General features: G+C 36.2%; 3 protein-coding genes across 3 annotated transcripts; 1 reads left to right on the forward strand and 2 right to left on the reverse strand.

Annotated features, from left to right (window-relative positions):
• Positions 1–3803: 3803 nt before the first annotated feature.
• Positions 3804–8990, reverse strand: LOC137827644 (origin of replication complex subunit 4). Its single transcript, XM_068633860.1, has 16 exons — positions 8856–8990; positions 8669–8759; positions 8531–8587; positions 8144–8191; positions 6728–6778; positions 6595–6638; positions 6456–6519; positions 6188–6274; positions 5829–5920; positions 5671–5752; positions 5137–5222; positions 4944–5053; positions 4695–4787; positions 4564–4628; positions 4296–4439; positions 3804–4015 (listed from the first exon to the last, which is right to left on the reverse strand). Exons 1-16 carry the CDS (start codon positions 8957–8959, stop codon positions 3980–3982), a joined length of 1254 nt encoding a protein of 417 aa, XP_068489961.1. The 5' UTR covers positions 8960–8990; the 3' UTR covers positions 3804–3979.
• A 1154-nt stretch (positions 8991–10144) lies between these two features.
• On the forward strand, positions 10145–13725 carry LOC137827646 (sec-independent protein translocase protein TATC, chloroplastic). Its single transcript, XM_068633862.1, has 4 exons — positions 10145–10557; positions 11046–11353; positions 12752–13042; positions 13421–13725. Exons 1-4 carry the CDS (start codon positions 10314–10316, stop codon positions 13628–13630), a joined length of 1053 nt encoding a protein of 350 aa, XP_068489963.1. The 5' UTR covers positions 10145–10313; the 3' UTR covers positions 13631–13725.
• A 284-nt stretch (positions 13726–14009) lies between these two features.
• LOC137827645 (uncharacterized) lies at positions 14010–16768 on the reverse strand. Its single transcript, XM_068633861.1, has 4 exons — positions 16523–16768; positions 16345–16438; positions 15800–16009; positions 14010–14895 (listed from the first exon to the last, which is right to left on the reverse strand). Exons 1-4 carry the CDS (start codon positions 16604–16606, stop codon positions 14162–14164), a joined length of 1122 nt encoding a protein of 373 aa, XP_068489962.1. The 5' UTR covers positions 16607–16768; the 3' UTR covers positions 14010–14161.

Below are 16768 nucleotides of genomic sequence, written 5' to 3' on the forward strand. Positions count from 1 at the left end.
TTGTGTGAAACAATTTACGATCACGTGATCTTAAATTCAGTAGAAATAATGAGGAAAAATCATTTAAGTTTTTTGATTTGAAACTTTTAATAAAAAATTATTTAGTCTTTAAGACGTACATAAAAGTGAAAACAACAATTAAAGTTTTTTTTCTACTTTTTAACAAAATAAAAATAAGAAAACTTAATAATTACAAATCTTAATTTATTTTTTCCGCTGTTAAATTATCCTGTCCAAAAATATATTTTAAATTGTACTATTAAATTATTTTCCTTTCAAATTGTAAAATTTAAAAATACAATTTAAATTATATAATCTAAAATTATATCTTTCACTTCTAAATTATGTAATTAGAAACATAAAATAAGAAACATTTTCTTATCCATATTAATTAATCCAAAATTAACTTTTTCTTGTCACCTCTCAATAAAGTTTATTTTCTCTGCGATTGCGTCGGTCTGGTGTGGAGTGCGGATTATTGAAAGCATTTGGTGCCATCTACCATAAATGTATCAAAATAAAAACAGCACAAGAATTTGCAGTTTTCCCAAATACATAATTAATTCTTTTTGCTCATTTCAGCACAACTCAGTTTTTTTCTAACAAATTTGCGGGGTATAAGAATTTTTGAAGTGCAATGAAATATCATTTTCATATTTGCTAATTAGCACAAAAGACAAAATGAGTATTTCAAAATAAATTGAGAACGGTGAAACAAATAAAAGTGCAGAAAGTAATTGCCGAGAATCTAAAGCCCAACTTGTACACCTCCCCGGAATTATTCATAAACAGTGGAAAAAATAAACCTAAAGTTGGTGTCTCTAAAGCCGAACTTGTATGCATTAATAATACTTTCAAATTTAATAAATGTTGAGACATTATTAAATAATAGTGTAAAACTTGTTTACAAATTAAAGTAATGATTAAAGAAATCTTAATATACTTCAAACATATTCTTTAATGTATTTGACATTTACAAAATTGTCATTAACACTCATTTAAAGAGCTGTTAATTCAATCTTACAGAATGAGGTGTCAATACAAGAATAGATGATAATATGTAACAACTTTAAAATACACATGTGAATGTATGTAGAAGCAAGTGTATTGTCGAGGACGTCATGGATTGGAATCCAATCTAATTCCAAATAAATGGATTGAATATAAAATCCATATTCATTTTAAATAGTTCAAATATATTTAAAAATTTTAATTTTTTTTAAAGTAGATTAAATCTAGACACTTAGTTAATTAGATTAAATTTTCTTTGTCAATTACATTAAATTTATTTTGATATGGACACAATCTAACTTGGCTCGAATTGGCCTAAGCTGACTCAACTGGACGCGGAACAACTCAGCTCTACATCGATCTAGACCCGGACGACTCGACATCTACCCAAACCCAAACGACTCGATATCGGCTCAAGCCCAGACGACTTGAACTCAACTCGGACCTGAAAAACTCGACATCGGTCTGAGCTCAAACGACCAAACATCGGTCAAGCATGGACGACTCGTCATCAACCCGAACGACTCGACATCGGTACTGGCTCAGACAACTCGATATTGGTCTGGGCTCGGACGACTCGACATCGGCCCAATCCCGAATGACTTGACATCGGCCCCCGGGCCCGAACGACTAGACATCGACATCGGCCCCGGCCTAGACGACTGGACATCGATCCAGACCCACTCAACTCGACAACGGTCTGAGCTCGCTCGTCTAGACATCGGCCCAGGCCCGAACGACTCCCGGGCCCACTATGTTGGACATCGGCCTGGGTCTACTCGGCTTGACATCAACCCAGGCTCGAACGACTCAACATCGGCCCGAACCCAGACGACTCGACATCAGCCTGAGCCTGAACGACTTGACATTGATTTGAGCCTGACATCGACCCGGGCCCAAACAACTCAACATGGGCTCGGGCTTGCTCGACTCAACTTCGGCCCAGGCCTGATTTGCTTGACATGGGGCTGAGACTGCTTGGCTCAACTTGGGCCCGAGCCTACTCATCTCAACATGGGCTTGAGTCTACTCGACTCGACATCAACCTGGGCCCGCTCGGCTCAACATCAACCCTGACCTGATCGTCATGGGCCTGGACCGGATCGACTAGACCCATACCGACTTGATTCAACTTGGGCCCGAACAACTCAGCTCGACGTGGACTCCGATCGACTTTGCTCAACCTGGACCCAAATTGTCTTGGCTCAAAAATATGGATTTGGATATAAAATCCATATCCATTTTAACTAGATCAAATATATTTGGATTTTTCTAAAAATCTATAGATTAAATCCACTTTTTTTAATTAGATTAAATCCACTTTTTTTAATTAGATTAAATTTACTTTGTTAATTAGATTAAATTTACTTTATCAATTACATTAAATCCATTTTGATATGGACACAAACTAACTTGGCTCGAACTGGCCTAAGCTGACTCAACCTGGACGCAGACCAACTCGGCTCTACATCAACCTAGACCCGGACGATTCGACATCGGCCCAAACCCAAACGGCTCGACATTGACTCAGGCTCGAATGACTTGACATCGGCTCAAACCCGAACAACTCGACATCGGCCCGGGCCCGGCCGACTCAACATCGACCTGAGCTCAAACGGCTAGACATCGATACGAGCTCAGACAACTCGATATTGGTACGGGCTTAAACGACTCGACATCGACCCGAGCCTAGACGACTCAACATCGTCCCGGTCCTTGACGACTTGACATTGGCCCCAGGCCCGAACGACTTGACATGGACATGGGCCCGAACAACTGGACATCGCCCCAGCCTAAACAACTCGAAATCGACACGGGCCCACTCAACTCGACAAAAGTTTGGGCCCGCTCGTCTCAACATCGGCCCAGGTCCGAACTAATCGACATCGACCCGGACTCGACATCGACCCGAACCCGAACGACTCGACATCGACCCGGGCCCGAACAACTTGACATCGACCCGGACCTGAACGACTTGACATTGGTCCAGGCTCACTATGCTAGACATCGCCCTAGGTCTGCTCGGCTCGACATCGACCTAGGCCCGAACGACTCAAAATCTGCCCGAGCCCATACGACTCGACAATGGCCCAACCCTGACAACTCGACATCAATCTGGGCCCACTCATCTCGACATCGACCCGGGCCCGCTCAACTCGACATCGACCCAAGCCCGCTTGGCTAGACATTAGCCTGAGCCCAAACAACTTAACATGGGCTCGGGCTTGCTCGACTCGACATGGGCTTGAGCTTGCTCGACTCGACTTCGACCCAGGCCTGCTTGGCTCAACTTGGGCCCGAGCCTACTCATCTCGACATGGTCTCAGGCTTGCTCGACTCGACATCGACCTAGGCCCGCTCGACTCAACATCAGCCTTAAACCTGATCGTCATGGGCCTGGACCGACTCAACTAGACATATGCATGGGTCAACTCGACTCAATATCACCCGCTCAGCTCGACTTGGCCCACAGTTGACTCGACTCGACTTTGGCCCATACCGACTCGATTCAACTTGGGCCCAAATTGTCTTGGCTCAACTTGGATCGGGCCAAGTCAATATCCAATCCAAAATCCAAAAATATGAATTTGGATTTGAGACAAATCCATTTAAATTGATTAAAACTAATATAGATTTGGATAATTATGGATTGGATTTTGTAATTTGGATTTTTTCCCCACCCTTAACAAGCCCTAAACATTTTACGGGGATGGGTGTTTTCATAATTTGTAATTATTGATTTATGTAATGACGTAAATCGGGATTTTAACCTATAGCAAATTGAAATCTGATTGATCAAAAGAAATGAATAAAAAAGATTAATTTCCGTGTACATGGAACTATATAATCACGAAAAAGTGTTGAATAAACAAGAGAGACATTTTAGTAGACAGGTTGAATTTATCAGAATTTGGAATCGTACCACACAGCGTAACATCAAGCGCGAACAGACATGTCCCTCAAGGTTTTAGCCTTCACGGTCCATTAACTTTAAAAGGTAAGCCTGCCAAAAATATGCAATTTGATTAGTATTTTGGTTTCTCAATATCCTTCTATCCGGTATGTAAGAGACTAATTTCTCTTTAGATGAAGCTATAAAGTGGAGACTCCTCCTGCCAACAGTTTTTTTGCCCCATCATACACATGAATCTCGAAATTGAACTTAAGATCATGTTTAGGAGATGCAAGCCCCTTTACTTCCAACGAAATCCCCAGGCAATTCTTATTTCTCAATCTGGCACATAATTAATATACAGCTGGGCTAATTGAGTCAGTTAACTTACAGGACATGAACTATACGCTTTAAGTCCCTGATGTAGTTCAGCAGATGAAATTAAAAGCTTTACAGGGCGGAATTCAACAGTCAAACTTTGGCCTCTATTGTCCGTGAAACATATCATCTCACGATGTATAAGGTGTTCAAATGCCTGTATACACAAGGATAAAATACGCCCAAATGAGTTTCGGGAATGGTAGGAAACATACCATAATCATTATTTGCTACGAATAACATGTTTGGCTTAAAAAAATCATAAAAGCAGATGGACAAACCCGTAAGCAGACATTTCTTGAATAATACTCAGAAGTCCGGAAGGAATCATGCATGCTTTTATACTCTGCAAAGTTGGCAATCACATTAAGGAATAATATAAAAAAATTGAAAGAAAAACAACAAATATTACCTTTCATTACAGAATTGAAGTTGCATAAACTTTGCTCTTTAACTTCCAATCTCTTCATGCAAACCAAAATATGAAGTTCTAAATTGGAACAATCTGCTTGCAAATCGCAATTATAACCAGAAAGCCAATTAGTTCAAGACCCATTAAATGAGAATAGTTTATATATAAAATATAACGTCAATGGAATGGCATCTCTATACAGAAAGAGTAACATCTATTATGATTTATAAATTATCTAAATTGTCATACTTCTTAAACATTCTAGTTTGGGCTGCCTCTGGATGCTTGAAAATGCAATTTCAAAGTTCTCCTGAGACAGGAACCCAGTCTGCATATCCATATGAGAGACTGCACAGAATCTGAAAATAATCAAATTCGCAAAAGCGTGGAGAACATCTATATGTTATTCAACAGCTTACAGAAGTGTGAAAAAGATACTTACAGGAACCTCAGCAAATGTTTGATACAGGAATCAACATTTAAATATTTTTTTATGGTTTCTTTGAACTTTCTATCTTCTATAATATTCTGTAATTTGTCAAGGATTTCTTAACCAGGTAGACAAGTGTGAATTTTCATTGATCAAGAAAATACATAACTAACTTTTCCACACATAGCAGTTTCTGTAGATGTGAGCCAGTTGTTTTCAATGAAATAAGTTTACTAGCAAACACAAAGGCAGTTAATGGCGATGCAGAAAACTGAAAAGGTTTGCAACAATATTTCGTTCTGCAAAACTCATTAACTTAAATATAAGAATAGTCAAATATGGACAAACATGTCAACATCTGTGCATTATGAATTTATTGGCATTAAGTTATCAAATCTCGGTGATTGCAGCATATGGTAGACATGTGAATTCGTTCGTGTGCTTTGGAAACATTTAAATTGATATGGGTGGCACTCCTGTTTGTTCAGAAGCCCAACTAATAAACTAGAATCAACATAGAAAAGCATTCGCAATAAAAAAGGATACTTGGACCTTCCTGTTAAATTCAACAGCATAATCATGTGGAAAGCTTGAATCGATTGGTAATGTCAACATGTGTATAAGTAACCTACATGACAAGTCAAGCATTGCATTTAACATCGTCTTCAGCATATCTCAGTCTAAGAAAATTACAATCCACCTACTTCTGTGAATCTTCCATTGAAGGTGGTAAGAACAACAGCTTTCTATGTGAAAACCGAGATCGTACTCTTTTCTCCAACAGTTGATCTGCATCCTGCAAGGTGGACTATCTTGATTTGTAAAAGTTATCTTATGTTCTACAACAACCACATGCTATGATAGATTATTTTCTCAAAATATATATACAAGCAAAAAAAAGAAGTGGGAAACAGTTAATCCAATAACAATAATTTGTAATTTACAGAAATAGCATCACTTTAATTTTTTCTCCTTACCAATCGCATTAAGAAATTCAGACATAACTATTCACAACTACTTAAAAGTTTATAGAAGAAAAACGAAATAACTGCAAAGCACATACCAAACGGCAACTAATGCCAAGTACAACAGCCTGTGATGTTATTGATTGCATTGCATCCAGCAAGCTATAAAGTAACCGCTGTTTACCCTGCAAAGAATCAGGAATGCAGACATAGCAAATGTATGTTTAAAAAGTCAAACCAAAATATTTCAGTGACCACAAAACTTAACAGAGAGTAAGAGGTTGAAAATAACTACAATTATAACCCACAAGTTAAACCACAAACTTTTGAGAAATGATCAAAGGACAAAAGCAAGAGAAGCCTTACCCGAGCAAACAAGTCAAACTCTTCTAGAACAAATATAATTGTTTTATGTGCTAATCCGCATTCCCTATAAAACAAAGATAGTAAATGCTCTAGAACTTGAAATTATTTTGCTTTTTTAACCAATGAAACTTTCACTCACTTTAGAATGGCAACCATAAACTGGGAGTTGTCATCAAATGATGCCTGCAGAATGTTGATATCAAGATAAAAAAAATCAACGTACCATATTTGCAAATGCATAGTATGAATTTTGTATAGGTAGGTTATGTTACCGCTTTTGAGAATAGCAATTGATGCTCCATGCATAACTGCCTAGCTATTTCCTGTTTCATCATGGTTTGCAGCAACAAATGAGACACCAAACAAGATTAGATACAGTGCAACCTAAATCTACCCGTTCAAACAATCTTATTTGTATTGATATATGTTTGGTAGAGAAGAAAGAAATAAAGGAAATGAAGTGGAAAAAGAAAGAAGAGAAATTTATGAGAAATAAAATAAAAATAGAAATAGTCTCACTGAAAAAAGATTATTTTTTTGAGATTATTTAATTTAAAAAAGGAATTAAAAATACTATTTTATTATTGAGATTAATATTTATTAATATTATTTTCATTTATTATTATCATTATTACTACTTTATATATTTATTTATTATCTATAATCTATAAGTATAAATGGGGATTATCCTATTTGATGTAGGCATTATGTTCCTATTTTACCCTTATCTATAAGAATATATAAGAGGGATCATCCCATTTGGTGTATTGTGTAATGTAAAAGAGATTAGGTTTGACAAAATTGGAGTGCAATTGTGGTGGATGGGACTCAATGCCATGTTAGTATTTAATGTGTTCTTTTTTATTTTTAAAATTTAGAAGGCAAATCATTTTATTTAAAAAATATATAAAATTAAAATTAATAAATGTTAAATTTAAGTCTTTTAAATAATATACTGTGATAGAAATTACAGACACATGGCGCAACAACTCTTGTGTTTATAATAAAACATTGGGATTGTGTATCAAAAAGAAGTAAAACGTAAGAGACATCCTTCCATCTGGTGTTCTTCCGCCCATTTCTGCATTATTCTACACCCTTAGATGAAATGAACAGTGTTTGAATTTCTCTCCATTTCTTCGTAGCTTTTCACTGCCAAATGGTGCACAAATCCCAAAATTAACTCTCTTCCTCGCTATTCCACTATTTCCTCATTTACATCAGTGCAATCAAACTGACCGTATGACAAGAATAGTAAATTCTATAAAGATTTATTCCTTATCTTGTAACAAAAATTCAGAAAGAACATTGTTACAGTTCCACTAGGAGAATCTACAAGCTTCCTAGCTAAATCACCGTGGATTATCTTCCAATTAGTTGTCTCTTTCCGCAGCAAGACTAACTAGTTAATCACTCAACCAGAGTTCATGCCAACCTATGTGCCTATATTATTAAGTGTAAGAAGCTGACTAGGGCGGCAAACTAGCCATATAAGAAGCCATTGATTATATACAAATCACAGCTAACAAACGTCACCAAAGTCGTTGTCAGTAGTAAGTAAGTCAACATAAGCAATCAGGAAAAACAATTCTAGAAAAAAATTAACACAAGCAGAAAAACAAAGGGCAATAATAACATCATAGCTGTTTAAATTAGTAATTGTATAAGCAGGTTTTATGAATGCTAACCTTGAATGCAGAGATGTCATCACAATGTAAAAGCCCATTCAACCTTATCTGCAACGAAAAATTTAATCCAAGAGAATAAACATACTTCCGATCTTATAAATTATTCATATCATTATGTTTAATCGCTCATTCAGTAATATTTGAACATTTATTTTTTCATTGTAGTCTGTCCACATAGACGTTTTAATCTGTTATAGTCTCTACCGTGGACTAAAATGGATTAAAAAGGTATTTTAGAGACTAAAACGAGTTCAAAAGCTAATCTGTAAAGCCTAAGAAAGTAATATCTAAGTGTGGGAATGAAACAGTTATGATTGTGCAGGCACAAGAACCAAATGACCAAGACTAATTAAACTATATTATTATTTAGAGGCAATGATTAATTACCACTGAAATCGAGTCTGGATACTCTTGCAGCAAATCTTGAATGACAACTTCCAAAACCTAATAAGAGAAAACATATTGAAAAGAAAATGGAGGAAACCCTTAAACCAAGGTTGAGATTGAGGTGAGTGATGAACACACCGCGCTCTTTCCGGAGCCGCGCGGACCGAGAAGCAGAATAGAATTGTTGCACGCCTCCGTCACTGAACTCGATATCATGAATTTCAGTTTGCTGATATGAGAAATCGGTAAAGTGAGGCTACGACCGATTCGAATTTGATTGAATAACAAGGAGAAACGTTAACTGTGGGAAAGAAGAAGTTCAGACCTGTAGTTGCTGTCTGGATAATCGTTGTTGAAGATGAATTTGGGGTCGCAGATTCTGCTTCGAAGCACGTTCACTGCCATCGTTTTGTGATTTTCTGGCTCCATTGCGCCGAAGATGCAACACAGTTGGCGGGAACAATAACCGCGCCTGAGTATTTATAACTAGCGAAGATCTTGTGTTCTTTATCAAATGCGGCCCAATTCCTATAATGGGCTTCGTTCTTCGTTGGAAGCCCGGTGATAGGCTAAAAGTGGAGCAATTCTTCCTGCACCTCTATAAGAACATCTGAAATGACAATTTTACCCTTTTCTTCTCTTTTGTAGAAGTAGTAATTTTGTTTACTTATATTAACACAATAAAATCCTCCTACATGAATTTTGATGTAATAATAACTTTAAAAAAAATTACAATACCATCCTGTTTTTCTTAAATTTAAATTTTATATTTTTCACTCTATTATATTATATCAACCTTTCTTACAAATCGTATATCACGTAATTTATATCAACTTTACATTTAAAAAACAAATCATAATAGATCTTCAAAGTATAATATGATTTTAATTACTTGATTAGGTATAATAATTGTATTGTTTTCGTTTTTAATATTCTGTGTAAATTAGGGTCTTCTAGGAATTTTTAATAATTGTAATTGTCTTTTAGGTATAATTTATATATTATAACAATTATACAATGCAGTTTAATATTTGGGTAACATATATTTCTAATGTGATTTATTTTACTTCTAATTTCTATAGTATCTTAATTGTATACTTAAATTATATTGATATATAGATATTAAACAACATCTCAATAATCACATCATCATTTAGTATTACATTAACAAAATACATATTATATATATATATATATATATATATATATATATATATATACAGAAGATTCACATAATGATTAAAATAATACTATCGAGATCTATGAAATAACTGATTCGATCTAAGTTGACTAAGTGTAAGACCATTTAAAAAAATTGTATCAAAATAATCTGTTTTTTTAGATGAATTGTAATTTTTTTGGTCTAACATGTAATAATTTTGTTTCGTTTCTAAAAAATTAAAAGTTAAATAAATTTAACTATTATATTATATATATATATATATTAATTGAAGTCATAATATTGAATTTAAATCTGAATTTATGTATAATTTTTATATAATAAAAATTATAAATAATATAAGTATTTTAATTTTTTTTAAGCTCATTTAAACCAAATCTAAAGAACTGAAACATTAATTTAAACTAAAAATATCTAAAGAGTACAACTGCGTTGCAACGTTGAATTTTCGAAAACTAATTTCAGAGAGTTTTGTCTAAAATTTATTTGTACTTATACGCAAAAGATATCAATAATATTGTAGTGGTGTTGTGTGCGGAAGAAGAGCGTGCGAGTGTAAAATATCAGGCGGCGAGGCCACACCGAGCAAACCAAAATCAAGAGATGTTACGGCTCACCATGGGATTGGTAACCACCACTGTTCCCATGAACGTCGTTCCTCAGTTCGGGTCGCTCCGAACATCCATTCGGGTCGGAAACCCATCCGGGTTGAGCCTCCCTCTTTCACGGTCACAGAAGAGGAGTAGGAGCTTTGTTTGCTTGGCTGTGGATGACGACCTCAGACAGGAGCAGCAGGACTTGAGTACCACCGCTACTGGGTTGGGCTCCGCCCTTGAAGAAAGGCCCGGTAAATAACCACTGGAACCCGCTTCATCGGATTCAGTCATTTCAATTTAATGTTATCGTTATCTTATTCCTTAAGAGTTTTTAGAAAGTTTTATAGTAGAAGAACATAAGAAAAATCGTTCTTGTATGGAATAAAGTTAATTTGGACAAATACAGAGCTACAGATTTAATTTTCGCCTGTGAAAGAAGCTTATTTCATTTTTCTTAGTTATGGAGAATTTTATACAAACATGACCTATGTATAATATTGTGTATGGATGCTACGAGGATAAATTCCAAATATGATTAGTGTATATCGTTTTTTGTTCATATTATACTATTTAACTCAACTTATCCTAGGGTGGTTTCTTGAGAACAATGTTATTGCGGGTACATTTGAAATTGTGCTAATTTTTTTCCCTTGTTAAATGATGATTGTGGTGATATGATTCCTCAAATGTAGTAGATATGGATAAGATTCTAAGATCGTTCTTGTGTCTGAAAACACAGATCCTTTTAAGAGTACATCAGAAGAAATGCAGGGAAATTTTGAGCAAGATGGTGGACGAGGTGCTATCTATGATTTTCTTTATCCCAGTAAAGAGCTTCTTCCTGATGATAAAGAAATGAGTGTATTTGATCATCTTGAAGAGCTGCGGCAGAGAATCTTTGTATCAGTTTTAGCCGTTGGAGCTAGCATTTTGGGATGCTTTACATTTTCAAAAGAACTGATATTGATTCTTGAAGCCCCTGTTAAATCACAGGGTGTAAGATTTCTTCAGCTGGCTCCTGGTGAATTTTTCTTTACAACTTTAAAGGTAAGATATCTTACAAATATCTCTGAGATGGCTGTTGCTTCCTTCCTTATCAAATGAGCTGTAAACCAGTGTTTTATGTTGTTGCTCTTGCTTTATCAGGAATGTACAAAGCAACCTTCGTTCTTATCTCTGCCTCATAACTAGTTCCCAAATAAGGTTAATGGCGTAGTACAATTGAAATATCTTTGTTCTCCAGATAATTGTTTTATCTAAGAGCTTAAATTAAAATTCAATCCAAATAAACTTTGTGATTTAGAAGATCGAGAACAACAGAAACAGTGTGGTCATTTATACTTCATCACATCAAATCTAAACCCTTCAAATCCCAATACTCTACCTCACAACCACCATACACTCAAAACTATCCCTTCAACTTCACAAAACTCTCTTCCTATAAAAAAGTTAAACACTGCTCAGATGCAGGAAAGAAGGGCCCAAGGCCTCTGCTACTACTGTAATGAAAAGTTTTTACCATATCACAAATGTGCTTCAAAAAAATTCCTTCTCCTCACGATAGATGATGAGGATCCCATTACCTCATATATACCTGACCAAGGATATTTTCACTCCCTCTCTACTCTAAAAACACAACCATCACCTACCAATACTGATATCACACTTCCCCTAAACCCTATCTAGTTTCAATTTCATCTCAAGCCTTATTTGGCCATCCTTCTCCCAAATCTCTCAAATTCATTCGCAATATTTGGGGTTTTTCTATACCCTACTCATTGAGAGTAGGAGCTCCCACAACATTTTGCAACCTTGCATTGCCTTCCACCTTCATCTCACAACTAACCCTACCAAACCATTATCAATTATGGTACCATGGTGACCTCATCGCATGTACATGCTTCTGTCCCCACATCCCCCTTGACCTCCACACTCACTCCTTCACCATTCCTTGTTACCAAGGATGACAACGGGGTGGGACGAAAACTATATTTTTTGATAATATAGAAAAGAAAAACAACTCATAATAATACCTTGGCGGAAACTAGTTCGTCCAACAATTCATTCATCGTGGGGATGAGAAACATATCCTTCATGTGACTACATTCAGATTGTCTTGTAAGATCTCATAGGCACATAATCTATCACTTAGAATTTGAATTAGGATCTACCACAACCTCATCTCCACAACACTTATAATGTGAGAACTATTGAAATCTTATTAGAACTAGTATATTATCTTTAGTATGCTTAGTGTTTAAGATTTAGTAATCTATTATCTTATTAGAGCTAGTCGAAATCTTATTATCTTTATGGGTGTTGTGTTGTGCATTTAACCATTTTTTGCATACACGTCTAAGTTAGGATCAAACCTGAATAGAGATAAAATAAAAGAAGGCAGGAGCTACCTTGATAATATTAATTTTTTGTCACTTTGAACTGCAGGTGTCTGGATACTGTGGCCTTCTCTTGGGAAGTCCCATCATCCTCTATGAAATCATAGCCTTTATACTTCCAGGTCTTACAAAAGCGGAAAGAAGATTTCTAGGACCGATTGTTTTAGGCTCATCAGTTCTTTTCTATGCGGGAATAACTTTCTCCTACTTAGTTCTGACACCTGCAGCATTAAATTTCTTTGTTAACTACGCTGAAGGTGCTGTTGAATCAATATGGTCCATTGATCAATACTTTGAATTTGTTCTTGTGCTTATGTTCAGTACAGGCTTATCTTTCCAGGTATTTTTTCTTCTTGTTTTTCTCTTTCTTTTTGATAAACTTGCTGACACCAACTCTTGACAGAGGTCATTGACATGATTACATTTTTAAAAATCTCTGCTTGGGGTCTATTTGGAGTTATGAACACTGGACATTCCAACAACATAATTCTGTTAAGTATTCGAAAGAAAGGCATGCTATGGTTACTAAGACGAAGAATGCTCATAAGTTTGTGCTTAGAAACCACTTGTAATCAATCATACCTTTGGATTTTAGTTTTGCATAAACAGTTGTGCATTTAACAAGTGCTTAATGAAACAATAACAAGAAGCAATCTTTATCTACGTATGTACCTCCAAACTTTATTAGTTATGGAATCTAAAGGAAATCATATTGTAGGTACCTGTCATTCAATTTCTATTGGGACAACTTGGACTGGTGTCCGGAGACCAGATGCTATCAATTTGGAGGTATGTTGTGGTTGGTGCAGTTGTGGCAGCTGCTATAGTTACGCCATCTACTGATCCTCTCACTCAAGTTCTTCTAGCAGCACCTTTATTGGGTCTTTACCTAGGTGGCGCATGGATGGTCAAGCTTATTGGACGGTGACCTTAGTCCCTTAATTTATGTACCAGAATTTTCAGTCTGAGCAGATGTTAATGTACATTCACACAGCAATCTAGTGTATATTTTTACTCGTACCAGAGCATTACTCTTCCTGTATTCCAATTGATTTAAACGTTTAAGTCTGTCGGGTCATTTTTAAGTGATTTTTTTTTTCAAATTACAAATGAAAGATAAAGTATAATAGAACTAAATAACGAAAATCCAAAAACAAGACATTCCCTGAATTCCAGTTATTGAAATTATAACTGTTCTTTGAACTGAACCAGATAGATTTTGATGGAATTATAATTGAAACTTTTATACCGAAGTTTTTAATACTGTTTAAATGTGAGAGGAGATAATATTCTAGCAATCTTATGTCTGAGGTTGAACAGTGACAATAAGTACACTGGTATATATAAAATTGAAAATCCAAATGATCATTTCAGAAGTTCTACAACGGCAAATTCATTGAACACATATTCCCCCACCCAAATAATAATTAATAAAATACACCCTGGCTAATGTCAGAGCCTACTTATCGGTTAATGTTATATTTTCCACTCTGGCTTCGACGGCTTCAACGGCTTCATCGGTAGTACTAGGATTACCTAGTTCAGATGCAAACTGTTTCAGTGAACTCCTCAAGCCATTGCATGGCTCCATAAATGCAGCTGATGCGCCTAAAAGTTCTTCTGCCTCCACTTGCATAGTATCAATAATGCTGAGGATTTTCTCCAAACCTGCCTTTATGGCAGGAATCTCTTGTGGGGGATAAAGGCATGCTCCAATTTCATCAATCTGTCGACCAAGTTCCTGACACAATTGCAACAATTTCTCCATGGAATTTACAAAACTGCTGTTGTCATTTGGTTTTTCCACCTTAAGCAAGCCGATGATGGAGTGAATGAGTACTTTTATAACTGAAAGTGTATCAGAGACCACCTCAATTGATCTTTCAGCCACTCTCATCTCTTCAGGCGACAAGTCATTCCCTAAATCATCTTCACTTGAATTACCATCATGGGAAACTGACTCTGCTTCAGGACAACTCTCATTGGAAGTTTCATCAACTTGATCATCGAATGAAGCAGGTTTCAATTCTTTCATTTCACGAAGAACATCCTTCACTGAGACAGCAACCTGCGTCATTCCTCGTCCAATTGCTGTAACATTTGTGGAAGGAGTCTTTTTAAGAGCAGAACATGCATCCCATACAGGACCAACCAATTGAGGTACTGTTAGTTTCTGGTCTTTGCAGTGGGTCCCTGTTGGTGTTTCATTAAAAGAGAAAAGTTGTCAACAATCCAATAAGAGATTACAAATATAATTTTAAAATTAAAGTCTATTCATTAGAGCAGGCTGTGTGCATTCCAAAACCAGAAGTATCCTTAATCAGTGCATATTAAACCAGAACAGAAGTATCCAGGGATCTTATTAAATCAAATTTTAATTTTAAACTAGATTGATTACATAATAAATCAAGAAACTGGAATACACTCTCTAACACCATAAGGAACAAAACTCCAAATCACAACAGAAAACTATACCTCATATATATCAAGCAAAATGTTAGGAATACACTATCTAATACACTCTCATTTGTTAAATTGATTGGAAATCACAATTTGGTGGGTCCCATACCTTATTTAATGAATCTCTCCCCCGATTTTTGTAGTGTCGAATAAATTCGGATCAATAGAAGAGAGTATTAGGGAGAGTGTGTTTCTAGCACAATTCATATATCAACTCCAAAGCTACCAGATCAACTAATGACATGACTCTCAACAGTCAACATCACAAAAGAAAAACGGCATAAAAAACTTCTGTGATGAAAACATAGCGTGAGGACGGACTTAAAAAACATCTCTACCACCAACTACATATCTTAGCTAGCGTCCATCTCTTTCACTATCACCTAAACCATGAAATGGAATCATCATCAGGTTGCGTGTTTTCTCCTCAACTCATGCATAGTCTCCCATTCTACATTTCTGACAGGGTGTATAAAACGCATGGTCTAGGGAGAAGCATGTTCTCATTTATATCGCTCACATCTAGCTTTTAAATTCATAAAACAACAGTCCAGAATCACAGACAAAAGTGTATTATTATTACTGATCAACATGTCATTAATTATCATAGCATAGCACAAATTAGTAATCATCATACCATATAAAGAGATTGTTTCCTTCATCAACCTGAAGCTGGAATCAACAACTTGCTTCACGGATGCATGAACAGCAGAAGACAGAGTAGGCCCCGCACCAACTGTACTACCATGGGAAACCAAAAGGAAACCTTGTAGATTGTTGAAGTATGATGCCATATTTTCCTCAATTGCTTTGGACTCTGGCTGCTCCCCGGTCCAAAGCATTCCCACTGCAGAAAACCAAGACACAATTGAAAAACCAAACAGAAAATTTGGATGGTTGGTATCCGAATAGTGCAAAAAAGGCAAGAAAAAAATCTTTATCCTTTCACAAATACCAGTCTAAACGATTTCATTAATTTAAGAATAGCAACAAGTGCCCAACACAATTCAATTCATGCAATCTCTTTTACCCAGTTTGGAAAACCCTCGTGAGTGACTACAACACTGAAAACTAATTAATGATGGGGGGGAAAGATTAAATTTTGGGAGTGCTAGAACGCAAAATTGAAACAGGGCATCAGAGAGAAACAAAATTTAGCGAGTGAAATTAAGAATGGCTGACCTGTAGTTGCTTGTTTAGAAACTTGGTCTCCCATCTTCATGACATCGTCCCAGGTGACTTTGGTAGAAGAAGACGGCGGTGTTTGATCCAAAACCTAAAAGGGTGTGAAGAAAAAGATGTTGAGCGATGGTGATAACCGAGTAGACAGAAACAGAGAGAGGAACGATGTGATTATTACCTGGAGCGTTTCATGGATAGTGGCGAGGTGGGAACCAAGCACTAGATTGAGATGTTCTTTCTCTTTCTTGGATCTTATAGCCATCTTCAACCCTCGCACTCTCCACAACTGCACACTGCGTTTCAATCTCCAACTCAAGCTTTCTGCCAAGTGACAATGGTGGTGACGGCGTTGGAAACAGAACACTCGCAATTGAAGCTGGGAATAGGGGTTTATGCCTGCGTGGCACTTCTTTTATAAACCATC

The sequence above is a fragment of the Phaseolus vulgaris genome, chromosome 7 (genome assembly GCF_000499845.2).
Source record: "Phaseolus vulgaris cultivar G19833 chromosome 7, P. vulgaris v2.0, whole genome shotgun sequence".
Lineage (NCBI taxonomy): Eukaryota > Viridiplantae > Streptophyta > Magnoliopsida > Fabales > Fabaceae > Phaseolus > Phaseolus vulgaris.

Coding starts and splice junctions, on each gene's coding strand:
- LOC137827645 (XM_068633861.1), bottom strand. CDS start 16,606: ATGGCTATAAGATCCAAGAAAGAGAAAGAACATCTCAATCTAGTGCTT. Junction 16,010..16,344: donor TTCTAAACAAGCAACTACAG/GTCAGCCATTCT, acceptor GGTTTTCTGCAG/TGGGAATGCTTTGGACCGGG. Junction 14,896..15,799: donor GGAAACAATCTCTTTATATG/GTATGATGATTA, acceptor AAACACCAACAG/GGACCCACTGCAAAGACCAG.
- LOC137827646 (XM_068633862.1), top strand. CDS start 10,314: ATGTTACGGCTCACCATGGGATTGGTAACCACCACTGTTCCCATGAAC. Junction 10,558..11,045: donor CGCCCTTGAAGAAAGGCCCG/GTAAATAACCAC, acceptor CTGAAAACACAG/ATCCTTTTAAGAGTACATCA. Junction 13,043..13,420: donor GTACAGGCTTATCTTTCCAG/GTATTTTTTCTT, acceptor ATCATATTGTAG/GTACCTGTCATTCAATTTCT.
- LOC137827644 (XM_068633860.1), bottom strand. CDS start 8,959: ATGGAGCCAGAAAATCACAAAACGATGGCAGTGAACGTGCTTCGAAGC. Junction 6,520..6,594: donor TTTATGGTTGCCATTCTAAA/GTGAGTGAAAGT, acceptor TTTGTTTTATAG/GGAATGCGGATTAGCACATA. Junction 4,788..4,943: donor CAAACTAGAATGTTTAAGAA/GTATGACAATTT, acceptor ATTTGCAAGCAG/ATTGTTCCAATTTAGAACTT.